General features: G+C 44.0%; 1 protein-coding gene across 1 annotated transcript in view; it reads right to left on the bottom strand.

Annotated features, from left to right (window-relative positions):
- The window catches only part of FADS1 (fatty acid desaturase 1), a 69,386-nt gene extending 45,874 nt beyond the window's left edge, over window positions 1–23,512 (bottom strand). Inside the window, exon 1 of the mRNA XM_040495883.1 lies at window positions 23,483–23,512. Within this exon, the coding sequence (XP_040351817.1) occupies window positions 23,483–23,512 (30 nt within the window). The remainder of the gene's footprint in view (window positions 1–23,482) is intronic.

Here is a 23,512-nt window from a genome sequence, read left to right as displayed (position 1 = left end):
AATTTCAAGACTTAACTATAAAGCTACAGTAATCATAAGAGTGTAGTATTGGCAAAATAATAAACAAATTAAATCAATGGAACAGAATAGAATCTAGAAATAGACCCACACAAATATAGTCACTGTTGTTGTTTTTCTAAGTTTATTTATTTATTTTGAGAGAGAGAGAGAGCAGGGGAGGGCAGAGAGAGGGAGAGGGAGAATTCCAAGCAGGCTCCACTCTCAGCACAGAGCTCAACACGGGGCTCGGTCTCATGACCACGAGATCACAACCCGAGCCAATATCAAGAGTCAGACATTTAACCTACTAAGCCACCCAAGTGCCCCATATAGTCACTAGTTTTTGACAGAGAAGCAAAGGCATACAGTGGAGAAAAGATGGTTCTCAACAAATGGTGTTGGCACAACTGGACATCGACATACAAAAAAAAAAAATGAATCTAGGCACAGAGCTTAGACCCTTCACAAAAATTAACTCAAAATGGATTATAGACTTAAGTGTGAAATACAAAATTATAAAACTCCTAGAAAATAACATGAGAAAATCTAGATGATTTCAGGTTTGGTGATGGCATTTACATATAACACCAAAGGCATGATCCATGAAAGAAATAATTGATAAACTGGACTTTATTAAAATTTAAAACTTATGTTCTGTGAAAGACACTGTCAAGAAAATGAAAAGACAAGCCACAGACTTGGAAAAAATGTTTACAAAAGACATATCTGATACAGGACTGTTACCTAAAATATACAGAGAACTCCTAAAACTCAAAAATTAAAGAAAAAAAATGGGAGAAAATATTTGTAAACCATATATATGATAAGGGGTTAATATCTAAAATATGTAAGGAACCCATACAACTCAATAGCAAAAGAAACACATAATCCAATTTAAAAACGGGCAAAGGGCCTGTATAGAGATTTTTTCCAAAGAAGATATACAAGTGGCCAACAGGTACATGAACAGGTGCTCAACATAACTAATTGTCAGGGAAACACCAATGAAAACCAGAATGAGATACTACTTCACACCTGTTCGGATGGCTGTTCTCAAAAAGACAAGACATAACAAGTGTTGGTGAGGATATGGAGAAAGAGGGACCCTTGTGTGCTGTCGGTAGGAATGTTGTTGGTATGGGAACCAATATGGAAGTTTCTCAAAAAATTAAAAATATAGCTACCATATGATCCAGCAATCCCACTTTGGATTCAGAGGAGATGAAGTCATTATCTTGAAGAGATAATCTGCCCACCAATGTTCATTGCAGCATTATTCACGATAGCCAAGACATGAAAATAACCCAAGTATATGTTGATGGATGAATGGATACAAAATAATGTGGCATACACAATATAATATTATTCAGTCACAAACAAAAGAGGAACTCTTGCCATTTGTGACAACATGGATGGGCCTTGAGGGCATTATTCTAAGTGAAATAAGCCAAACAATAAGAGACAAATACTGTGTGATCTCACTTCTATGTGGAATCTAAAAAAAAAAACAAACTCATGGAAACAGAAAGTAGATTGATGGGGGGATGAGGAAAATGGGTAATGGTAGTCAAGGGTACGAAAAATTCATCCAGTTGTAGGATGAATAAGTTTTGGGGCTCTAATGTACAGCAGAGTGACTATAATCAACAATACTATATTGTATATTTGAAAGTTGCTACAAAAGTAGATCTTAAATGTTCTCACCACACACACACACACACACACACACACACACACACACACACCAAGGTAACTCTGAGGTGATGGATATGTTAACCAACCCTATTGTGATAATCATTTTGCCATATATATGTATATCAAATCATCATGTTGTACATCTTGAACTTGTACAATGCCATACATCAAACATATCCCATAAAACTGGAAAAAATAAGAAAACAAACAACTTGATTTAAAAATGGGCGAAAGCCTTGACCAGACACCAGACAAGATATACAGATGGCAATAAGCATACGAAAAGATGCTCAACATCATATGTAGCTAGAGAATTGCAATTAAAACATCAGTGAGATGCCACTACACACCTCTTAGAATGGCAAAAATCCAAAACACCTATATTACTAAATGCTGCCAATGATGTAGAACCACAGGAATTCTTATTCACTGCTTGGTAGAAATGCAGAATGGTACAGCCGCCTTGTAAGGCAGTTTAGCAATTTTTTACAAAGCTAAACATAGTCTTACCACATGATCCGGGCATTGCACTCCTAGGTATTTACTCAACTGAGTTGAAAACTTATGTCTACACAAAAATATGCAACCAATGTTTACAGCACTAAAACCAATGTTTGGCTTTATTCATAATTACCAAAAACTGGAAGTAACCAAGATGTCCTTCAGTAAGTGAATGGACGGACAAACTATGGTCTTTTTATTTATTTATTTATTTATTAAATTTTTTTTTCAACGTTTTTTAAAATTTATTTTTGGGACAGAGAGAGACAGAGCATGAACGGGGGAGGGGCAGAGAGAGTGGGAGACACAGAATCGGAAACAGGCTCCAGGCTCTGAGCCATCAGCCCAGAGCCCAACGCGGGGCTCGAACTCACGGACTGCGAGATCGTGACGTGGCTGAAGTCGGACGCTTAACCGACTGCGCCACCCAGGCGCCCCAAACTATGGTCTTTTTAATGCTAAAAAGAAAACGAGGTATCAAGCCTCATTTGAATGCATATTGCTAAGTGGAAGGAACTTAAATGCATATTGCTAAGTGGAAGGAACCAGACTTAGTCTACTCAGGCTGATATAACAGAAATACCACAGACTGGATATCTTTAAAACAACAGAAATTTCTCATAATTCTGGAGACTGGGAAGTCCACGATCAAGGTGCTGACAGAATGGGTGTCTAGTGAAGGGGTCCACTTCCTAGATGGCTGTCTTTTTGCTTTCACCTCCATGGCTGGAGGGTTGAGAGTTTCTTTTATAAGGGCCCATTCATTTTTCTATCCCATTCATGAGAGCTCCACCCTAATGACCTAATCACCTTCCAAAGGCGCCATCTCCAAATACCATCACATTGGGGATCAGGTCCAACATAATGAATTTTGAGGGAGATACAAATATTCAGTCCATTGCATACTGTATGATACCAATTACATGACATACTGGAAAAGGCAAAATTCTGGAGACAATGAAAAGACCAGTGGTTGCTAGGGATTAGTGGGACAGGGAAGGATAAAAAGGTGGAGCATGGAGGGTTTTTAGGGCAATAGAACTATTCTGTATGATACTGTAATGGTAGATACATGTCATGATGCATTTGTCCAAACCCATAGAGTGTACAGCCCCAGGAGTGGACCCTAAACTATGGACTTTGGGTGATAATGATGTGTCAATACAGGTTAATCAGTTGTAACAAATGTACCACTGGTGGGGGATGTTGATAGTGGGGGAGGCTGTGTGCATGTAGGGACAGGGATTATGTGGGAACTCTCTATACTTCCTGCTCGATTTTGCTGTGAACATAAAACTGCTCTAAAGAATAAAGTCTATTAAAATAAAATAAAATAGCCCTTAAAAATCAAAAACCATCTGTTCCATAATAGAGGTAACCTACCTTGAGTCAGTGCTGGACCATCTCTGCAGTACCCATTGTCTAACTCCAGGGCTCTGAGCAAGTCATGGAACCGCTCCAGGGCTTGATTTCTGTTCTACTTGAAAATGAAAAGTTGGACTAGATCCATGGTTCTTGTGCTTTTGTGGGTTTTTTTTTTTTTTTCGTGAAGAAATAAATTAAAAATGGGAATCAGGGTGGAGTTATCAACTTTTCATTTTGTTGAATAAATATATATATTTTAAACTCCATCTACTATAACCATTTTGTTATAAACAAACATTTTGGCACAAAACATTAGGGTGTAAGTTTTTTTTTTTTTAATTTTAGGATGTAATATTTAAATAAAAGGTAATTCTTTAAATTGAATACCCTAAGTTTTATGGAGAACTCTACATTTTCCTTTATTTTTCTGACTTTTCCATTAGCTGCTGCAAACTCTATCCTATCTGATTCCAGTTCATGGACCAGCACCCGGGCTGACTAAATAACTTCCAACCCTAATATTCTGAGACTTTATGCGCAAGTAGCTTTTGTGTTGCAGAAAGGTCCACAGTAGATATCTTTAGTACAGGTCCTAAGCAAGAGAGCAAAGAATAATTATCAGCATGGAGGCCCCCGCTGTATATGCTAGGCATATGATTGCTAATATATCAAACAACCTGATAGGGTAGATATTAGAGGTGACAAAACTGAGCCTTAGAAGTTGAGTAAGTAACCGGGGTGCCTGGGTGGCTTGGTTGGTTAAACGTCCAATTCTTGATTTTGGCACTGGTCCTGATCTCACAGTCTGTGAATTGGAGCCCTGCATTGGGCTTGGGGCTGACAGTGTGGAACCTGCTTGGGGTCCTCTCTCTCTGTCCTTCCCCTGCTCGCGCTCTCGCTCTCTCTCAAAATAAATAAATAAACATTAAAAAAAGAAAAAGAGTAACCTGCTCAGAGTCCTACGGTAGTGGCAGCAATGCTAGGACACAGACCTAGGCCTGTCTTGACTCCAAAGCCTGTCTTGTTTCTGCCCTTAGATTCTAGCTGTACACCCAGCACTCTCTTTTCTTCTGGAAGCAACATGCTTCTCCTTTAAAAACGGCTCCTTCCATTATTCTAACATGTGGATTACTTGAGCTCCATCTCTAGGCCATAGTTGATTCATCCAAGCATGGAAACTTGATCCAAGGAGGGCGTGCCAGCCAGAGCCCTTCCTTATTCATGTGAGTTTACACCTCACGGTCCAATGCATCAAGCCGTAATATCTAAGACCCGGTGATCTCCAGCGGTCTATCCACCAAAACCTGGTCGGCATGGAGAGCGAATGACATGATGTTAACAAGAAACAGAAGGGGGAAACTTGGAGCCTTCAAGTCCCTAGATCCACCTGTTCCCAGGCCCCCTTTCATCCCCACTTTTCCACGGTTCTACCTTTCCTTGAGTTTAGTGAGGCAACACGTTCCTCCTTTTTTTTCCCTTGAGCCAATTCAAGGTTGTCACGCACAATCGATCTAGTGTAGATGCCAGAGCTCTCATTCCTTCTGCCCCAAGAAGGAGGCTGCACTATATATAGTGGAAAGAATGTGGACTTCAGAGAAAGATCGTTGGCAAGATGAAGACAAAACAATGCTTCATGGTGTAAGAGCTTTGGAAACTGTCGGCTGCACTTGTATTAAAGCCACTATGGAAAGGACAAGAGACTGGGCTGTTGTCTCAAATACCAGATAGTGCATTTAGGCTGTTGTGCTGGAGGACAAAGATCTTAGATCAATTTGAGAAAGGAAAACAAGCTCCATATGTTCATTTTCAGTTCAGTTACTTTTGAAGTAATAACAAAAAGCACATTTTATGAACTGATGCTCTCTTCTACAGCAGTCATGCTCTATAATTTTCACATTTTAGAATTGCATTTTTTTTCAGAATATAGTATGTACATTCATATGGTTCAAAATTCAAAAGGACCCCAAAGGAATACAGTAAATTCTTCCTCTTATCCCTGCCCCTGACCCAGGCAACCAGTGTAACCAGTAAAGAAATCTTTCCAGAGATACCCTCCACATGGATATGTTGGCTCTTGCTGCCTATGCAGCAAAACAGTCACTCCAAAACTTAATGGCTTAAAACAACAAGCATTTGTATTCACTCAAGATGCTGTGAGCCAGCTGGGCAGTTCTCACCCAGGCTTACTCAGTGGGGTGGATGCTCTAGAATGGCCCTGGTCACATGTCTCCCAGTTGGTAGGCTGTTTGGATGAGGGAATCTTCACATCTCTGGAAGTTGGCTCACTGTCAGCGGGCATGACAGCCACATACCTCCCATCACACAGGGCAAGTCTGGATCTCAGGGATCTGAAAAAGCTGACTCCACATCTTGGAGGAAAGAGCTGTAAAGTCGTATTGCAAAAGGGCGTACATGCAGGTATGAGAAGAATTAGTGGCAATTTTTGCAGTGTGCGATAGCATATGTTTGTGAATATGAGTGTGTGTGTGTCTACTTTTTACTGTTTTTTACATAAATGGTGGTATAATGTTTTGTGGCTTTTTACAAATATTTAAAACCTATTTTACAAACCTTGCTGTCTATCAAGACAAAAGTTTATATTTTAGATGGTAAAGCCAGATTGTAGTCAAACAATCTGATAAGGAAGGCGGCTGGCTGGCTCAGTCGGAAGAGCATGTGACTTGATCTCGGGATCATGAGTTTGAGCCCTATGTTGGGTGGAGAGATTACTTAAATAAATAAACAAACAAACTTAAAAAAAATTGACAAGAGAGTTGTTATCTCTTTGTGTCAAATGGTAGGAAGCGCAAATCTACAGTGGAGGACAGAACAGATTGAACGGTAGTTTTACAAGCCACTTTTGCCTGAGTTGGTTCATCAGCTAATCAAGGATCTGGTATCGTTCTCTAAGATTGGAAAGTCATCTTCTCACAGAAGTTCCCACACAGTGTCTGAATAATCAAAGTACATTTTAGTCCAAGGGTTTCCTTCATCGTTTCCAGTTCATTAAAGTGGATTCCCTCTTAAAAGAAAACTCATTTTTTACTTCTCCTTTTTTTTAATTAAAAAAAATGTTTATTTATCTTGAGAGAGAGAGAGAGAGCATGAGCAGGGGAGGAGCAGAGAGAGAGAGAGAGAGAGAGAGAGAGAGAGAGAGAGAGAGAAAGAATCCCAAGTAGGCTCCACACTGTCAATGTAGAGCCTGACTTGGGACTTGAACGTGAGATCATGACTTGAGCCAAAACCAAGAGTTGGATGCTTAACCGACTGAGCCAACCCAGGGTACCCTCATTTTTTAGTTATCCTTTATCCAAAAGGGGGCTGGCATTGTTGTTTGGATCTCAAATGTTACCTTTTTCAGAAGGATTTCCCACCTAGTATAACAGAGTACTCCACGTCAACTCCTGGCTCCTCCCCCTTTCCAGCTTTATTCTTCCCAGTAACACAGTCATCAACCAATATACTATATATTTATCTGTTTGTCATCCACCTACACCTAGTCTAAGAGGATAGGTACTTTCTCTTGTTTATCCCTGTATCCCTGGCCCCAGAACAGTGACTGGCAGATATAAAGCCCTGGATAAATATTTATTGAATAAATGAAAACAGTGACTATTTCCAAATGTTAATTGCCTTTCCAAGCCCCAATTGCCTCATATTTAAGATTGAAGTTTTGGGGCACCTGGTGGCTCAGCAGGTTAAGTGTCCAACTTTGGCTCAGGTCATGATCTCATGGCTTGTGAGTTTGAGCCCTGTGTTGGGCTCTGTGCTGATAGCTCTGAGCTTGAAGCCTGCTTCCCATTCTGTGTCTCCCTCTCTCTGCCCTTCCCCAACTCATGCTCTGTCTCTCTCTCTCGGTGTCTGTCTCTCAAAAATAAAAAAAATAAAATAAAATAACAATAAAACAATAAAAAACCAAAACAATAAAAAAATAAACATTAAAAAAATTTTGTTTAAAGATGGAAGTTTTGGGGCACCTGGGTGGCTTGGTTGGTTGGGCGTCCGACTTCGGCTCAGGTCATGATCTCACGGTCCGTGAGTTTGTGCCCCGCGTCGGGCTGTGTGCTGACAGCTCAGAGCCTGGAGCCTGTTTCAGATTCTGTGTCTCCCTCTCTCTCTGCCCTTTCCCTGTTCATGCTCTGTCTCTCTCTGTCTCAAAAATAAGTAAACGTTAAAAAAAAAAAAATTTTTTTTTTTAAAGATGGAAGTTTTTAGGGGTGCCTGGATGGCTCAGTTGGTTAAGCGTCTGACTTCAGCTAAAGTCATGATCTCACAGTTAAGGAGTTCGAGCCCTACGTCAGGCTCTATTCTGACAACGCAGAGCCTGCTTGGGATCCTCTGTCCCCCTCTCTCTCTGCCCTTCATTCACTTGGGTGCACTCTTTCTCTCTCTCAAAAATAAATAAACATTTAAAAAAAGGTGGAGGTTTTTAGTACCTCCACCATTAGATTTCTATGTGGAGTAAGCAAGTTCTGTATGGACAACACTTCATGAATGTTGACATCTGGACAGATCTCCATTGCTCTGTGAATCAGAAGATGTGCTCACAGCCTTCACAAACACAAGGATATAAATGTTGATAACAGCAAGTAGTACCTCTCTTGGGACATTTGAACTCTGATGGATCAACACCTTGTAAAAAGAAGAAAGTTCACCTTTTCTGAGGTTACTCTGGACTTCCCATGCAGCACAGCGAACTGAACACATGTGTCGGTCTTCATATACCTCTTGTCCCCATCCTGATACTCCATTAAAATTAGAAAAATAAACAGAAAGCTAAAGTCATAAAACTGAGGAGAAAAGGATGGGCTTTCAGCAGACAAAGGATTTCTGTGAATTTCTGGAAGATATAACGTAGCTAGAAATGTCTTGATGAACAAAATGGAGCCAAGAATAAGCACTGGAGGATATGGCCAAGCCGCTGAGCAGAATCCTAGGGAGTTAGGGAACCTCCACACAGAAGGTAGGAGCAAGACGGGGAGGCCACCTCAGAGGTTAATGAAAGCCCATGGACTGCTCACACTCCCAAACCCTCTCCCTCCACCCCCAGTCCTATGCCAGTGGATGGCCATCCATTTAGCTTTGACCAAAAATCCAGGAGGATATTCTACAAAGAAAGTGAATGAACTGCGGCTCAAGTGAGTACTGGAGCCCAGAAGAGAACCCTCTCCATTCCACTATTTAAGGTTGCCCATAACCCACAGCTTAACCATTCATCCCAAAGCAACAACGCAAACTAATAGCCCTACTGAGGTACATAGATGGACTGGTCAGGAGAAGGCTTTGTGGGGAGAGAGGAAATGCCCACTGGCTAGTAGGATAATCAATCTTGCCTTCATTAATAAATGTAAAATGTCAACCAAGGATGAAGACCAGGAGCATGGGAAAGAAAGGTAAACCGGTCCAGTACAGAGAGTCAAAGACAGTCGTTCACTCAGTCCTGGGACAGACTTCTTAGAAGGGAGAGAAAAGGACAGACAACAGGGAAAGAGGAAATAAAGGAACAGAGGAAACATCTGTTAAGCACATACATCTGCTTTCAGGAGACACAAATGAATAAGATCAACCCCTCATTCATACTTGGATGGGGGAGAGCTTCACAGAAGGTGTGTTTGAAGAGTTCTTAGATACTTAATTTTATGTGTCAACTTGGCTCTGCATGGTGCCCAGATGTTTGTTGAAACGCTATTCTGGAGGGTGATTTATTTGTCAACTTGGCTGTGCCATGGTGCCTAGGTGTTTGCTTAAACACTATTCCAGAGGGTGTTTCTGTGAGGCTGTTTTGAGCATGAGATTAACATTTAAATCAGTGAACTTGAAGTGAGGCACATTGCCCTCCATAATCTGGGTGGGCCTCATCCAATCAGTTGAAGGTCTTAATAAAACAAAAGACTGACTTCCCTCAAGCAAAAGGGGCCATTCAGACCTGAACTGCATCATTGGCTCTTCTGTGGGCCTCCAGCCTGCCCACCCTGCAGATTTTAGAGTTGCCAGCCTCCATTATCATATGAGACCATTCTTTTAAATAATCTCTTTCTATGTATGTATATATACACTCATCCTATTCTGTTTCTTCAGAGAGTTCTGACTAATCCAAGGGTGTCTCTGGCCCTCTCCAAGGGCTATCTTGGCCCATTTTACTCATAGAAAAGATGGGTACTTGCTGGTAGATATTAGAGGGGCAACCATGGACTAAGTCGAGATAGTTATTCTATGTCAAGGAGGTAGCAATCAAGCCTGGCAATTGCTTGTCACAACAGAGACAGTTTGAGAGCAAGATGAATGCAGCAGCAAACCCTCATCTCTGCCACTTTCCAGCTGAGGGGCACTAGCCTGAGCATTTGGAATGTTGTGACAAGCAACACTCTAAGGAAAAAGACATTAAAGTCATAACTGATTCATCTTAAGTGTACAAATTGCTGCCGAGGAGCAGTGTGTGTGCTAAGGGTGCTTAGGGGACTGTGCCTGGTTGGGAAGTCAGGGAGGATTTCTCTGAGGATGTGATGCTCAGCTAAGATCCAAAGGAGAGGTGGGAGTCAGTTGGGAGTGGGGAGAGCCTTCTGGGTGGAGGGAACAACATGTGGAAAAGCCCAGGCTGGGAGAAAGTCTGAAGAGCTAAGTAGTCCAGCATGGCTGGAGGGAAGTGGGTGAAGGAGAGGTTGGTGGAGCTAACATTGGAGTGGTGAGCAGGGCAGGTGGGTACAATTTTGTAGGTCAACATAAGGAATGGGGGCACTATTTTAAGGTACATGGAAAACTATCATCCAGTGTTCACTGGGAAAAGGGCCTATGTGTTCAGCTACCTTTTCTGTCTCTCCTTCAGCAACTCCAATAACACATATGTGAGAGTGGTCGATATTTCCACAGTTCACAGGTGCTCTGCCCATTTTTTTGTCAGTCTTTTTTCTCTCTATTCCTCATTTTGGACAATTTCTATGGCTGTGTCTTCAAGGTCACTGATCTTTTCTTCTACAGTGTTCAATCAGTTGTTTATCCTATCTAGTGTAGCTTTTGACCTAAGTATTGTCATTGTCATCTCTAGATGGGTCTTTTTTTTTTTTATGTCTTCCATTTTCTCTTCATCTTGTTCCTGTTCTCCTTTAGCTTCTAGCATATGGAATTTATGACAGCTTTTTCATATTCGTGTCAGCTAATTCCGTGATCTCTGTCAATACTGGATGTGTGTTCCTCCAGGATATGGGCCATATTTGCTGCTTTTTTGCATGCATAGTAATTAATATCTGATTGGCTGCCAGACATTGTCAAGTTTACCCTGATGGATGATGGATTTTATTGCATTTATGTAGTGCTGAGCTGTGCTCTGGCATGCAGGTAGTTACCTGGTATCAGTTTGATCCATTTAAAAAAAAAATGTTTATTGGGGCACCTGGGTGGCTCAGTTGGTTAAGCATCTGACTTCGGCTCAGGTCATGATCTCATGGTTCATGAGTTTGAGCCCCGTGTTGGGCTCTGTGCTGATGGTTCGGAGCCTGGAGGCTGCTTCAGATTCTGTGTCTCCCTGTCTCTCTGCCCCTCCCCTGCTTGCACTCTGTCTCTTTATCTCAAAAATAAACAATAAACATTATTTATTTATTTTGAGAGGTGGGGGAGAGAGAGAGAGAGAGAGAGAGAGAGAGAGAGAGAGAGAGAGAATAAGCAAGGGAGGGGCAGAGAGAAGGGGAGAGAGAGAATCCCAAGCAGGCTCTGCACTGACACCAGGGGCTGATCTCACGAACTGCAAGTTCATGACCTGATCCAATAGCAAGAGTTGGATGCCCAGCTGACTGAGCCACCCACATGCCCCATTGATTTGATCCTTTTGAGGCCTGCTTTTAAGCTCTGTTGGGACAGGTCCATAGCAGGCTTTAATCTAGGGCTAATTCATTTCCACTACTAAGGTGCTGCCCTGGGTGTTATGAGGTCTCCCCCTTCAGCTCCTGGAACCATTCCCAGTGCTGTGTGTACTTCAGGAATTGTTTGGCTTACAGCTTTCTGGTTGTTCCTTCCCTGGACAAGTGTCTTCCTCTCATGTGTGCTCTGGTCAGTGCTCAGCCGGAGACTGGAGGAAATGTCCCTGCAGTTCTCTGTGCAGTCCTCCTACCCAACATGGGACTCTCCTGTGACTTGGTCCAGAGGAGTTTAGGATAGAAACCATGGTATTGCTTCCACTCTTCTATTCAGAGGCCTTGGCCTGGCCCCCTGGCACACGGCTCTTGTTGTCCATGATCCTCTGCTCACTTTCCTATTTCAGCAAGAGTCTGTGGGTTTCCAGGAATGAGATACCATGGGCACATAAAAGTTTTTTTTTTTTTAACACAATTATATTACTTAGGTGAAACAACAGAAAATGACATTTTAGGTAATCCCTGTCTGAAGGGTCTCCTCTGCAGCCCTGTCCTGGAATTATTCCCTGAACGAAAGCCCATCACTTGATTTTAGGCTTATGTTCCTTTGCCTCTGTGATAACACAAGGGAGTCTGAGTTTCTGACTTGCCCTGACTAAAATCCAGGGAGTTCCACCACCTGAGCCTATGTAAGCATCATCTTTTATTTTCTTTTTTATTTTATTTTTATTTTTATTTTTTTACATTTATTTATTTTTGAGACAGAGAGAGACAGACCATGAACAGGGGAGGGGCAGAGAGGGGTGGGGGGACACAGAATCGGAAGCAGGCTCCAGGCTCTGAGCCATCAGCCCAGAGCCTGACGCGGGGCTCGAACTCACGGACGGCGAGATCGTGACCTGAGCTGAAGTTGGACACTTAACCGACTGAGCCACCCAGGCGCCCCTTATTTTCTCTTTTAAATGTTTATTTATTTGGAGAGAGAGGGCACACGTGTGCTAGAGTGAGAGGGGTGGGGAGGGGCAGAGAGAGAAAGGGAGAGAGAGAAGCCCAAGAAGGCTTCATGCTGTCACTGCAGAGCCCGACGTGGGCTTGATGCCACAAACCGTGAGACCATGACCTGAGCCAAAATCAAGAGTCAAACGCTTACCGACTGAGCCACCCAGGTGCCCCTAAACATCATATTTTGAAACAAACTTCTCCAGAGGAGTCTTAGTATTTTTCCTCCTTTTTATTTATTTATTTATGTATTTATGTATTTATCTATTTATTTATTTTTTGGTAGCAATGGTAGGGCCAGTGATATGAGGCTGGGCTACCCCACATACTCTAGAGCACCAAGACTTAGGGCCCAAGTTTTCAGATTGATGAGTCAGAAACTTTCAGAGACAGATTATTAAGGAAAATTAACAGAGGATTTACCTGCTAGAAAGCTCCGTCCCTTGCTGCAATGGTGTCAGTGCCTTGACAAAAAGGGAGGAGGATTCACAATGCCCAGCCTATGAAAGAAGACCTTTTATTTTCTTTATTTCTTTTTTCAATTGAGGTAGAATTAACATAACTTAAGATGAGCCACTTTAAAGTGTAGAATGTAGTGGCAGTTCGTACATTACCAGTGTTGTGCAATGATCACCTCTGGTTCCAAAATGTTTTCATCACCCTGAAAGGAAACTGCATACCCAGCAAGCAATCACTCCCCATTCCCCAGCCTATCCCAAGCTCCCAAAAGAAACCTTATCTTGCACAGGATTTCTAAGTACCAGGGTTGGCATTAAGAATATTTTTTCCTGAAGGGCTTTGAGGCATGAAAGAAAGAGCATGCATGTGCTTTAGGGTCAGATAGGACCAAGTTCTAAAGCCAGCTTTATCACTTATCTGTGTGACCCGGAGTTAGTTGCTTAATCTCTCCAGTCTTCAAGCTGGGGATTATACCTACTTCACATTCAGGATTAAAATATCTGGAGGGGAATAGTTCTTAATATTTCTTAAAAGACTCAGGTATTGTGGCTGCTGATCCATGGGTGAATGTCAAAGGGCATCCCTCCATTCTCCAGGATCTCTGCAGAGCGCTCTGGGATGCTTAAACTTGGCGCTGAGGTCCTCCCATTAGCAGCCAAGAGGCCTTGGGAACATTCAAGCATGTTTCAAGACATCAGCCTCTACTTCCAATATCGAATAGTGTGTTTGGCTTATAGACACTCAAGAATGAATGCATACATGGGGCACTGATCTACTCCTACAATTCCAGAGATGCATTGGGAATTGAGCCTGGGCATTACTCAGGGGCTATAGTTATAGTTCTGTGGGAACCATGAGCCCCTAAAATGGCACGTGGGAATAGCCTTTTAGCATTAGCAATTACCCTTTGGAGTTCTCTGCCTCTGAGACTCTCCTAGAGCATCACAACGGCAAGGAATGAGCAGAAAGCCTACACATGGGTCAAGCTTCTCCTGTGGCCTCCAGAGCCTCAGAGGTACCGACCCCCCTGTCCAAGAGGCATAGCTACAGGATGGTCACTGGGTTCCCCGCCCTTCCGTGCTGTGTAAGAAAACTCCCTCCCATGTTCTCAGGGCACTCACAGTGAGCATTCATCATTACCAGTCACGGTGGGTGCCATGCTCCCCTGGGGTGTAGTCTGTGAACTCTGTCCACAGATCCTGAAGCTTGAGGACAATCTGGTTCTGGGATCCCCTGGCTGGAGGAGCAGACTGACGATGGCTCTGGGGCCCTTGGCAAGTGAACAACTTTGCAGAAGTTTCTAGCAGCTCAGTCTTAACAAGATCCAGAATCCCAAGGTAAATGCAGAACTCTTCAAGGCCCTTCTGGGCACGGCCAAGCCGAGCCAGGGGCTATGGGTCTCCTGAACTCATGGCAGTGACCGGTCTGGCCTTGTGCATCCAGACCAGTGGTCAGACAGCACTTGACCTGCTTGAAGCAAGCTTCACCAAGAGCGGAAGCTCCAGGAGTTGAGCTCAGCTGGAGTCTGTTTCTGTAATGCCGATGAAGACCCAAGCGTGGATTTCTGGGGTCTGGGGAAGTCTTAGGGTTCAGGAAGCTGCGACTTATTCAGAAGACATGATTTACCGGACTTCAGAGGCTCCAGAAGAACATGCATGGGTTTCATAGGGGTGGGGGAGGAGGGGGTGGCAGGCTTGGCTGGATCCAGGGTCAGAGCATTTCCACTGGGAGTTTTGGAGTTCTCCTCTTATTAGAGTTCCCTCAAAGCTTGCCAAAATTCAATAATAACCTCCTCACTATTTTCTGGCAGGTGAGCCATGACCCATAAGGCATGGTCATTAGTCTTCCTGAAAGGCTTTTTTTGCATTACAGAATGAATGCTGAGGGTGGATGTCATCAGTGACTGTGGAGACCCTTCCCAAACCTTTGGCCAATCTCTGGAGACCACCTCTGGAAGGAAAGGAGGAAAGGGGAGCCAGGATCCCTGATGACCAATGGGCCTTGGTTTGCCCACTTGTGTGAAAAAATGGCCCTAGACCTTCTGCTAGTGAGGAGAATTTGTTCCTCCCTTTCCCGCTCCTCATCCCTTCCCTCTCCCCCTCCTCCTCCCCTCCCTCTCCCCTTCCCCCTCCCGTCTCCCTCTTTCCTGTCAATGGACTTGTGGAGAAAAGTCCTCATCTCCTCATCTTCCCTGTCAGTGGACTTGTGGAGAAAAGTCATCCAGGGATAGGTCAACCTTGACATTTGTTCTAGTAGTTTCCCTTGCAGGTTTGTGTAATGAGATCCATCTTCTGTGAGGAACAGAAGCAAGAAGGCTGTGAAGGAAGGCACACAGCACCAGGTGGGTGGGAGAAGGGGAGGATATCTAAGAACTTGGGAAGGAAGGTTGCCCACGCTGGGACAAGGCACTCGGTAAAAACAGCCAGAGGCAAGATGGGAGCGATAAGAAAGAAGCTAGTCTTGTCCTGGTTTGTAAGCTCAGGCCGGAGATTTGGACTTTTTTTCTAATGGAAATGAGAAATCAGGAACAATTTTAAGTAGCAGAAGGGCATGCTTGGACCTGTCCCAGAGGACCCCTCTGGATGCCGCGTGAGAATGGCTGGTGGTCTGGATAGGGTGACAGGGGAGGAGTGCGATGACAGGAACAGGCCTCACTGTTGACTGAACATGGCAAGGCAGAGAGAAGCCAACGGTGACTTTTTGTCTTGGGCAAACGGTGGTGCCTTTGGCCAACAGAAGGACACCAGGGGTGCAGAAGCAGGCAGAGGGACTATGATGAGTTTAGGTCTGGCTATTCTTGAGTCTGAGAAACCTGCTGACACCCAGGCAAGGGTGTCCAGTCAGCAGCTGGAGAGAGAGGTCTGGTTAGAGGCCAGAGGTGAGGAAAGCCAAGGACAAGCTGAGCTGCCCGAGGGAGACCATGGAGAGTGAGAAGCTGAAGTCCTGAGGAAGGTCCACAGTGCGGCTCTGGGCTGAGGAAGGGGAGCTGGCAGAGGAGGCCGAGAAGGCGCAGTCGGGGTGGAAGGAGGAAAAGCAGAGGAGCCCGGGGTCATGGCAGCCAGGGCAACAGCACATTTCCAAAAGCAGAAAGTGGGCAACAGTAGAAGACACTTTCAAGAGGCTGGGAACAGTCCATTACATTTCTCAACGGAACCACCGACGGTCTTAGAGCGGCAGCGGGGTACAGATGGACACAGGCGTAGAGAGCTGGGAGGTAAGAGGTGGAGAAAAACGCAGAGGACCCTTTGGAAAGTTTGTTGGTGAAGTGAAGGCAACAGGACTTCTCTTGGGGGCGTGGAGTGAGGGGGCAGGTTGCAGACACAAAAGATGTCAGCATGTTTGTATTTTATGGAAAGGACCAAATAGAAAGCAGGAGGTTGACCAGTTCCCTTTGAGGACCTTTGGGTATTTCCAATTGTGCTCCGATAACAGGACAGACAGCCTTGTGCCCTTAGAATAAAATCCTAGAAGGGGAACTACTGGGTCAAAACCTATATACATTTTAGGGGCATGTGGGTGGCTCAGGCGGTTGTGTCTGACTCTTGGTTTCAGCTCAGGTCATGAGATCTCAGTCCTGAGATGGAGCCCAGCATCTGAGCCTGCTTTGGATTCTCTGTCTCTAATAATAAACACATTTTTAAAAATCCATATACATTAAAATGTTTTTTAATGTTTATTTATTTTTGAGAGGGAGAGAGAGAGAGAGGGAGCAGGGGAAGGGCAGAGAGAGAAAGCGACACAGGATCCAAAGCAGGCTCCAGGCTCTGAGCTGTCAGCACAGAGCCCGATGTGGGGCTTGAACTCATGGACTGTGAGATCATGACCTGAGCCAAAGTCAGGCGCTTAACTGACTGAGCCACCCAGGTGCCCCAAAATCTAAATACATTTAAATTATTTTAAATGTTTACTTATATTTGAGAGAGAGAGACAGCGTGAGCTGTGGAGGGGCAGAGAGAGAGGGGGGACACAGAATCTGAAGCAGGTTCCAGGCTCTGAGCTGTCAACACAGAGCCCAGTGCAGGGCTCACACCCATGAACTGTGAGATCATGACCTGAGCCAAAGTCATATGCTTAACTGACTGAGCCACCCAGGCACCCCGTATACATTTTATTTTATTTTAATTTAATGTTTATTTATTTTTGAGAAAGAGAGAGCACAAGCAGGGGAGGGTCAGAGAGAGAGGGAGACACAGAATTCGAAGCAGGCTCCAGACTCCGAGCTGTCAGCACAGAGTCTGACACAGGGCTCGAACTCATGAACTGCGAGATCATGACCTGAGCTAAGGTTGGACACTTAACCAACTGAGCCACCCAGGCGCCCCCTGTCATGTACATTTTAAATTTAGTTATATATTATCAAATTGCCCTCCATAAACAGAACCAACTTGGGCAATTTATTGGTAATGACATTCACAAACTTCAAATATTATCAGTTTTTGAGATCTTTGTCAGTACGATTGACCAAAAATATTTCTCGTTGCTATTTTATATTGCCTTTCTTTGATTACTAATGAGGTTGAGCATCTTTTCCTGTGTCATTGCTGATTTTTACTTCTCGAATTACCTGTTCATATCCATTGCCCATTTTTCTATTGGGACAATAGTCTCTTTTTTTTTCCATTCATTTATAAGAACTCTGTACTAAGGATATTAATTGTAACATACTTTTACCTGTAAACTTGTTGGATGTAAGTCAGTTAACCTTACTTACACTTTTCCTTACCAAAGTTGGAAATCTTTTTGTGGGCAGCTCTTTGGTTCTCTTACCCTTGGTCTAGAACCTGTGCTGTTCTTGCTCAGCCCTACCTAGCAGCGTCTTGGCAACCTCTCCTTCTGTCTGGCAAGAGTTTCACCATATTTCATTTTTTCCTTTTCTTCTCTTGACACACATTTGTCTTCTTTCTAAGTCTCACTGGAGTTCACAGTTTTTGCAGATGGGACAAACGCCAATGCCTTTTGTGCTATTTCCTTCGGAGTCTTTGAACGTTTTTAGGGGTGAGTACACAGACGGTGAGTTTGCTTTCCTTGGACTTGGCTAGACAAGTTCTCTTCAGTAGATTGGCAGTCATCAGGGCAAGATCAGTCACCAGGGCGAGGTCCCAGTAGCAAAGTTCCCAAGTACAATTAAACCCCAACCTGTGCTCAAAAGCCCTGAGGAGCCCCTCCCCTGCCTTTTACCTTGCCTGGGGGAAATAGCATAATGAACCCTCACTTAGGCGGGCTTGTTTTCATTCTCCCAAGACTCAAGAGGTGATGGGTGTTACCTGTCCTTCCTCCCTGTCCTGCTGTCCTTCCCTTTGCCCTTTCATGACCCGCCCCCCCCCCCCAGTGCTTAGATTACAGACTGAGATTAGATGTTATCAGAAAATGTGATCAAATGTGTAGGAGGGAGGGAAAGGCGTCAGAGATTAGTGTGTGGAAGAAGAGGGAAAGAATAATTCACCTTATTGTTGATGACAAAAAATTTTAAGCCTATACAATAGTAGAGACAATAAGATAATGAATGAACCCTAGGGGACTTCTCCCCACCATCAACAATTTCACCCTACAGCCAGCTTTGTTTCATCCTACATATTTCTCCACAGTATTTTGAAACAAATCCCAAACATCATGAAATGTCATCCAATGTAAATATTTTGGTACGTATCTCTTACCGATAAAAAAAAACCCAAGATTGTTATTGCACATGTAAATAAACATGAACAGTGAGAGGTGACAGTGTTTAAGTGGCTGGAACATATACTAAGGAGTAGGAAGAGCTGTAGTTGTTGTTGTTTTTTTAATTTTTTAATCCTAACTTGCCGTGCAAGACCTCAGGCAAGACGGTTAACTTTCCCATCCCTCAGTAGCTACTTACAAGTAGAAAGAGGAAGTATTTGCTTCAAATTCATAATATTGGTCGTAGTTACAGAAGGGTTTTCTTTGCTAACGTATATTTTTTTAACTTTTGTGTTAATGTTCATTTATTTGTTGAGAGAGAGAGACAGAGCATGAGTGGGGGAGGAAGAGAGAGAGAGGGAGCCCAAGTAACTTTACCTGGCATTTTCTTTATCTGTATAACTAAGGTAGGGACAAGAAGGGGTTATTTTTCAGAGAAAACTGAGGGCTAAAATGGTTGAGCCCCTTGGTCTAGGAAGTCAGGGGAAGGCCAGAGTTCGAAGGGGCTCTTGTGTGAGGGACAGCATCAAGAGAGGACACCCCAGCCCTCTGCTCTGGGTGCACCTTCCTCCCCCGGGGAGAACAGGACGGGTAGGGGCAGCCCTCTGGGGCATCACCTACAGTGCCCTCTGCTGACCAGATGGGCAGCATGGGCTCACAGTGTTCCTGAGGCAGAGACTCGGGCTGCCCACACCTCCCATGGCTGGTAGGTTTGGCACATGACCAGTAACACTGATGGGACAGATATTTCAACAACCACAACAATAAAAGAGGGGAAAGAAATCGAACAGGAGCAACCTTGACAGTTGGTGCCAACGTGAAGCTTGGAGGTCAGAAAATCCAAACTCCTTTTGCAGTTAAGGAAACGGAGTCCTAGAGGGAAGAAGGGACATGGTGAGCCAGGCCTGGCAAGGCCTCCTCACTGAGTCTCTTCCTTCCTCAGCTGATTCTCTCTGGATCGACAGAAGTGATTTGAAGCCACAGAGAAGGATGGGAGGGGATCTTCCCGAAGTGGTAAGATGCCAACACAATCATCTGTGGCCCAGGGGCATGGGAAGGACACCATCTGTCCTAGCCACTTTGGTGAGCTGGGTCCCCGGCAGTCTGGCCTGGAGTCTTTCCATCAGGCTCCCCCCAGATCCTTCCCTCCCCAAAAGCTCTGAGGGGCAGAGAGGTGAGTTTTCAGTACATCCTAAAAAGACAGAGTCTCTGACATTGAATGAGAGTTTCTGCCTTGTCTGGTATTAAAATTACTGTTTTCATTTTGCATTTGCCATCTCGCTAATTTTTTTTAAATGTTTATTTATTTTTGAGAGAGGGAGTACAAACGGGGAGGGGCAGAGAGAGAAGGAGACGGGATCTGAAGCAGGCTCCACACTGACTTCAGTGAGCCCAATGCAGGGCTCGAACTCAGGAACCGCGAGATCGTGACCTAAGATGAAATTGGAGGCTTAACCAACTGAGCCACCCAGGCGCCCCAACCATCCCATTAATTTTTAATTTAACCTTTTGGGATCATTTTGTTTTAGGTGAGTCTCCTGTAAGCAACCGATAGTTTGACTCTCATTTTTACCCCGTTCTGAGCCTTTATCTTTTTATTAGGGGAATGTAAATCATGGATAATTATTGCCAGAGCTGGTTTATATGTGGTCTACCTCCCTAAAAATCCATAACCCCAGTCTAATCATGACAAGAACATCCGATAAATCCCAGTTGAGGGACAGTCTACAAACTATCTGACCAGTTCCTCTCAAAACTGTCAAAGTCATCAAAAACAAGAAAAGTCTGCGAAACTATCACAGAAGAGCTTTGGGAGCCATGACGAGCAAATATAGTGTGGTGTCCTGGATAAGAATCTCGCACAGAAAAGGGGAAGTAGGTTAAAACCAAGGAATTCTGGGGCACCTGGGTGGCTCAGTCGGTTAAGTGTCTACTTCGGCTGGGGTCATAATCTCTCAGTTTGTGGGTTCGAGCCCTGTGTCGGGCTCTGTGCTGACAGCTCGGAGCCTGGAGCCTGCTTCGGATTCTGTGTGTGGCTCTCTCTCTCTGCCCCTCCCCTGCTCATGCTCTGTCTCTCTCAAGAATATATAAACATTAAAAATTTTTTTTAAAAAAGCACTAAGGAACTCTGAATAAAGTATGGATTTCTGTTTAGTTTTTTGTTTTGTTTGTTTGTTTTAAAGCTTTCCCACAACCCCCCCCCAAAAAAAAAACAAAATAAAACAAACTCTAAGCCCAAATGGCTTCACTAGTAAATTCTACCTAATATCTAAGGAGAAAATATTGTCAATTCTACACAAAATCTTCCAGAAAATAGGAGATGAGGAAATGCTTCCCATCTTAAAACAAAATCAAAAACAAAAATGAAAAGAATCATAAACCTAAATGTAAGAGCTAAAACAATAAAAATCAAGAACCAACACAGGAGAAAATCCTAGTGATAAGTTAGGAAAAGATTTCTTGACTGCTCAAGATGACTACTTTCTTTCTATTTAAAAGAAAACAGTGAACAAATTAGACTTCATTAAAAATAAAAATGTTTTGGGGCACCTGGGTGGCTCAGTCGGTTAAGTGGCTGTCTTTGGCTTAGGTCATGACCTCAAGGTTCGTGAGTTCGAGCCTCGCGTTGGGCTCTGCTGACAGCTCAGAGCCTGGAGCCTGCTTTGGATTCTCTCTCTCTCTCTCTCTCTCTCTCTCTCTCTCTCTCTCAAAAACAAATAAAGATTAAAAAGGAAAAAAAATTTTTTTCAAAAAAAAAAGTCTGACGCTTAACCGAGTCACCCAGGCACCCCGTGGTGTTATTGATAATAACCCCAAACTGAAAACAGCCCAAATGTCTGGTGCCTGGTGAATGGAGAAACTAAGTGAGGTGTAGCCAGTCGATAACAATGGAATACTGCTCAGCAGCCAGAAGCAACAGTATGGATGAATCTTGAAAGCTTTACGCTAAATGAAAGAAGTCAGACACAAAATACTACATACTGTACGATTCCTTGTACAGGAAATCCTAGGAAAGGCACAACAATAGTGCTAGAAAGTACATAGTGGTTGCCAGGGGCCAAGGGGAAGGAGGAGAGATTTGGCCCCAAAGGGGCACGGGGAAGCTTTTTGGCAAGATGTGGAAATGTTTTGTACTCTGATCATGGTGGTGGTTACATTATTATCTATATTCCTCAAACCATACAACTGTTCACTAAAAAGTAGTGAACTTTATCGTTTGTAAATTTTAGCTCAGTGAAGCTGACACAGGAAGTTGGGCAAAGTGTTCTCAAATGCACTTAGTGGATTACGTGGTGCCGAATTTTTCCTTGCCCTTCGTGTATAGTATACGTTCTATCTCCTTGTGATGAATGGGGGCAATTAGCCCTGTTGGGATGGTGACTTATTTTTTTGCTTCTCTATTGGATCCCAAAGTGGTCAGGAACAAACCATAGCTTGCAATTTAATGGGACTCTTGCTGAGTCTTCTAGTAAGTGTTCTCCTTCCAGGAACCAGAACTTCTAAACCCGTATTGCTCAGAGTTCCAGGATTTGGACCCACGAATTCCCCAAGTTGGGTCACCGGGATTGATGGTAAACAAGGCCTCTCCTACTTCTACTTCATGATTCCTGGACCCGTGTATTCTGCCTGTTGGGAACACAGTACCTTATAAAGGGTATTGATTTAGGGTGTATGTCGCATCTTGGAGAATGGCACCCCATCTTTGTAGGGTATTGCCTACAAGGTGATAACTCAGCTGTACCTTCAGAAAGCTGTTCCATCACTCTACCAGCTTCTAGGTGTTGCCCTATGTGATCGGGCCAGTGGATTCTCTGGTCATGTCCCCACTGCTACACCCCCTTTGCTCTAGTGTATGTTCCTTAGTCCCATGCTAGATAGTGTGGGGTCTTGGGGTAGTGAGTTGAACCTGTAAGCCCTCAGATAGTATTGTTGGGTGAGGCCCTGTTGGCAGAAAAGGCCCTGATATATGTGTCAATTTCAGTCAAGATAAATTGCTGCCCATTTCAAGGTGAAAGAAGTTCAATGTAATCAACTTGCTATCAAGGGGCTGGTTGGTGTCCTCAAGGGATGGTACTGTATCAGGGGCTCAGCCTTGGTCTCTGTTGACTAGTATGCCGGGTGAATATTTAAAAATCTGAGTAAGGGCCGTGGGGGGGGGGGGGGCGTGGGAACCTGACTTGCAGCATCTGCTGATTTCCTTGTTGTAAGTATTCCCATGGCCAATTCCACGCTACCAACATGATGTCAACTGTCGCACAAAACTCCTGAAAGGTGGACAGTCGACTGTCCCAAAGCTTCGTAGGCTGGCTCTAACACACTGGTGTCTCTGCTGCCAGGTTGGATAGTCAACAGTGACATTAGAGGGTAAGAGGGGAGCCCACACTGTTGAACTCCCATGTAATCTTGGCCACCATGGCTACTCCGTTCAAGGGCAACATCTCAGTACCGGAATGGCTGATGACAGGGGCTGGCCGACATGAACTGACTGGGTGGCTCTGACCACATGAGTGCTTGGTGCCTCTTCCATAGCAGATGCTCTCTGGTAGGGGATCACATGCGATACCAAGATACTCACACTTTTTACTGACTACCACGGGATTTCCCACATGCCTCTTTGTCCCTGATCTTCCAATATTTCTACCCCTCCAGACCCCGTGACCAACTAGCCAAGCCATTGGCCACTGTCCATGAATTTATGTACATTCTTAACCAAGGCCACTTCTCTTTCCACACAACACGAGGTTCTGCCCATTGGGAGGATTTCCCCCTAACCACTGTCTGGAGCAGTTGTACATCACAAGTCCATTTTTGCTTTGCACGCACATACCAAGCTGACCTATATGTGAACCAAGTTGGCCATTTTCCTTCTCCATCAGCTCGTCATAAAGGACTGAGGAGAGATACTGGTACCATAGTCCCAGATGACATGGAAATCTGGGCAATTGACTCCTTCAGCTTACTTGCACCTTCTGGTCTATCTTATAGTGCAT

Source organism: Herpailurus yagouaroundi, unplaced genomic scaffold, assembly GCF_014898765.1.
Source record: "Herpailurus yagouaroundi ecotype Mexico unplaced genomic scaffold, PumYag 187, whole genome shotgun sequence".
In the NCBI taxonomy this organism is placed as follows: Eukaryota; Metazoa; Chordata; class Mammalia; order Carnivora; family Felidae; genus Herpailurus; species Herpailurus yagouaroundi.
The sequence above is the reverse complement of the archived record's forward strand: the minus strand, read 5'-3'. Positions and strand labels throughout refer to the sequence as shown.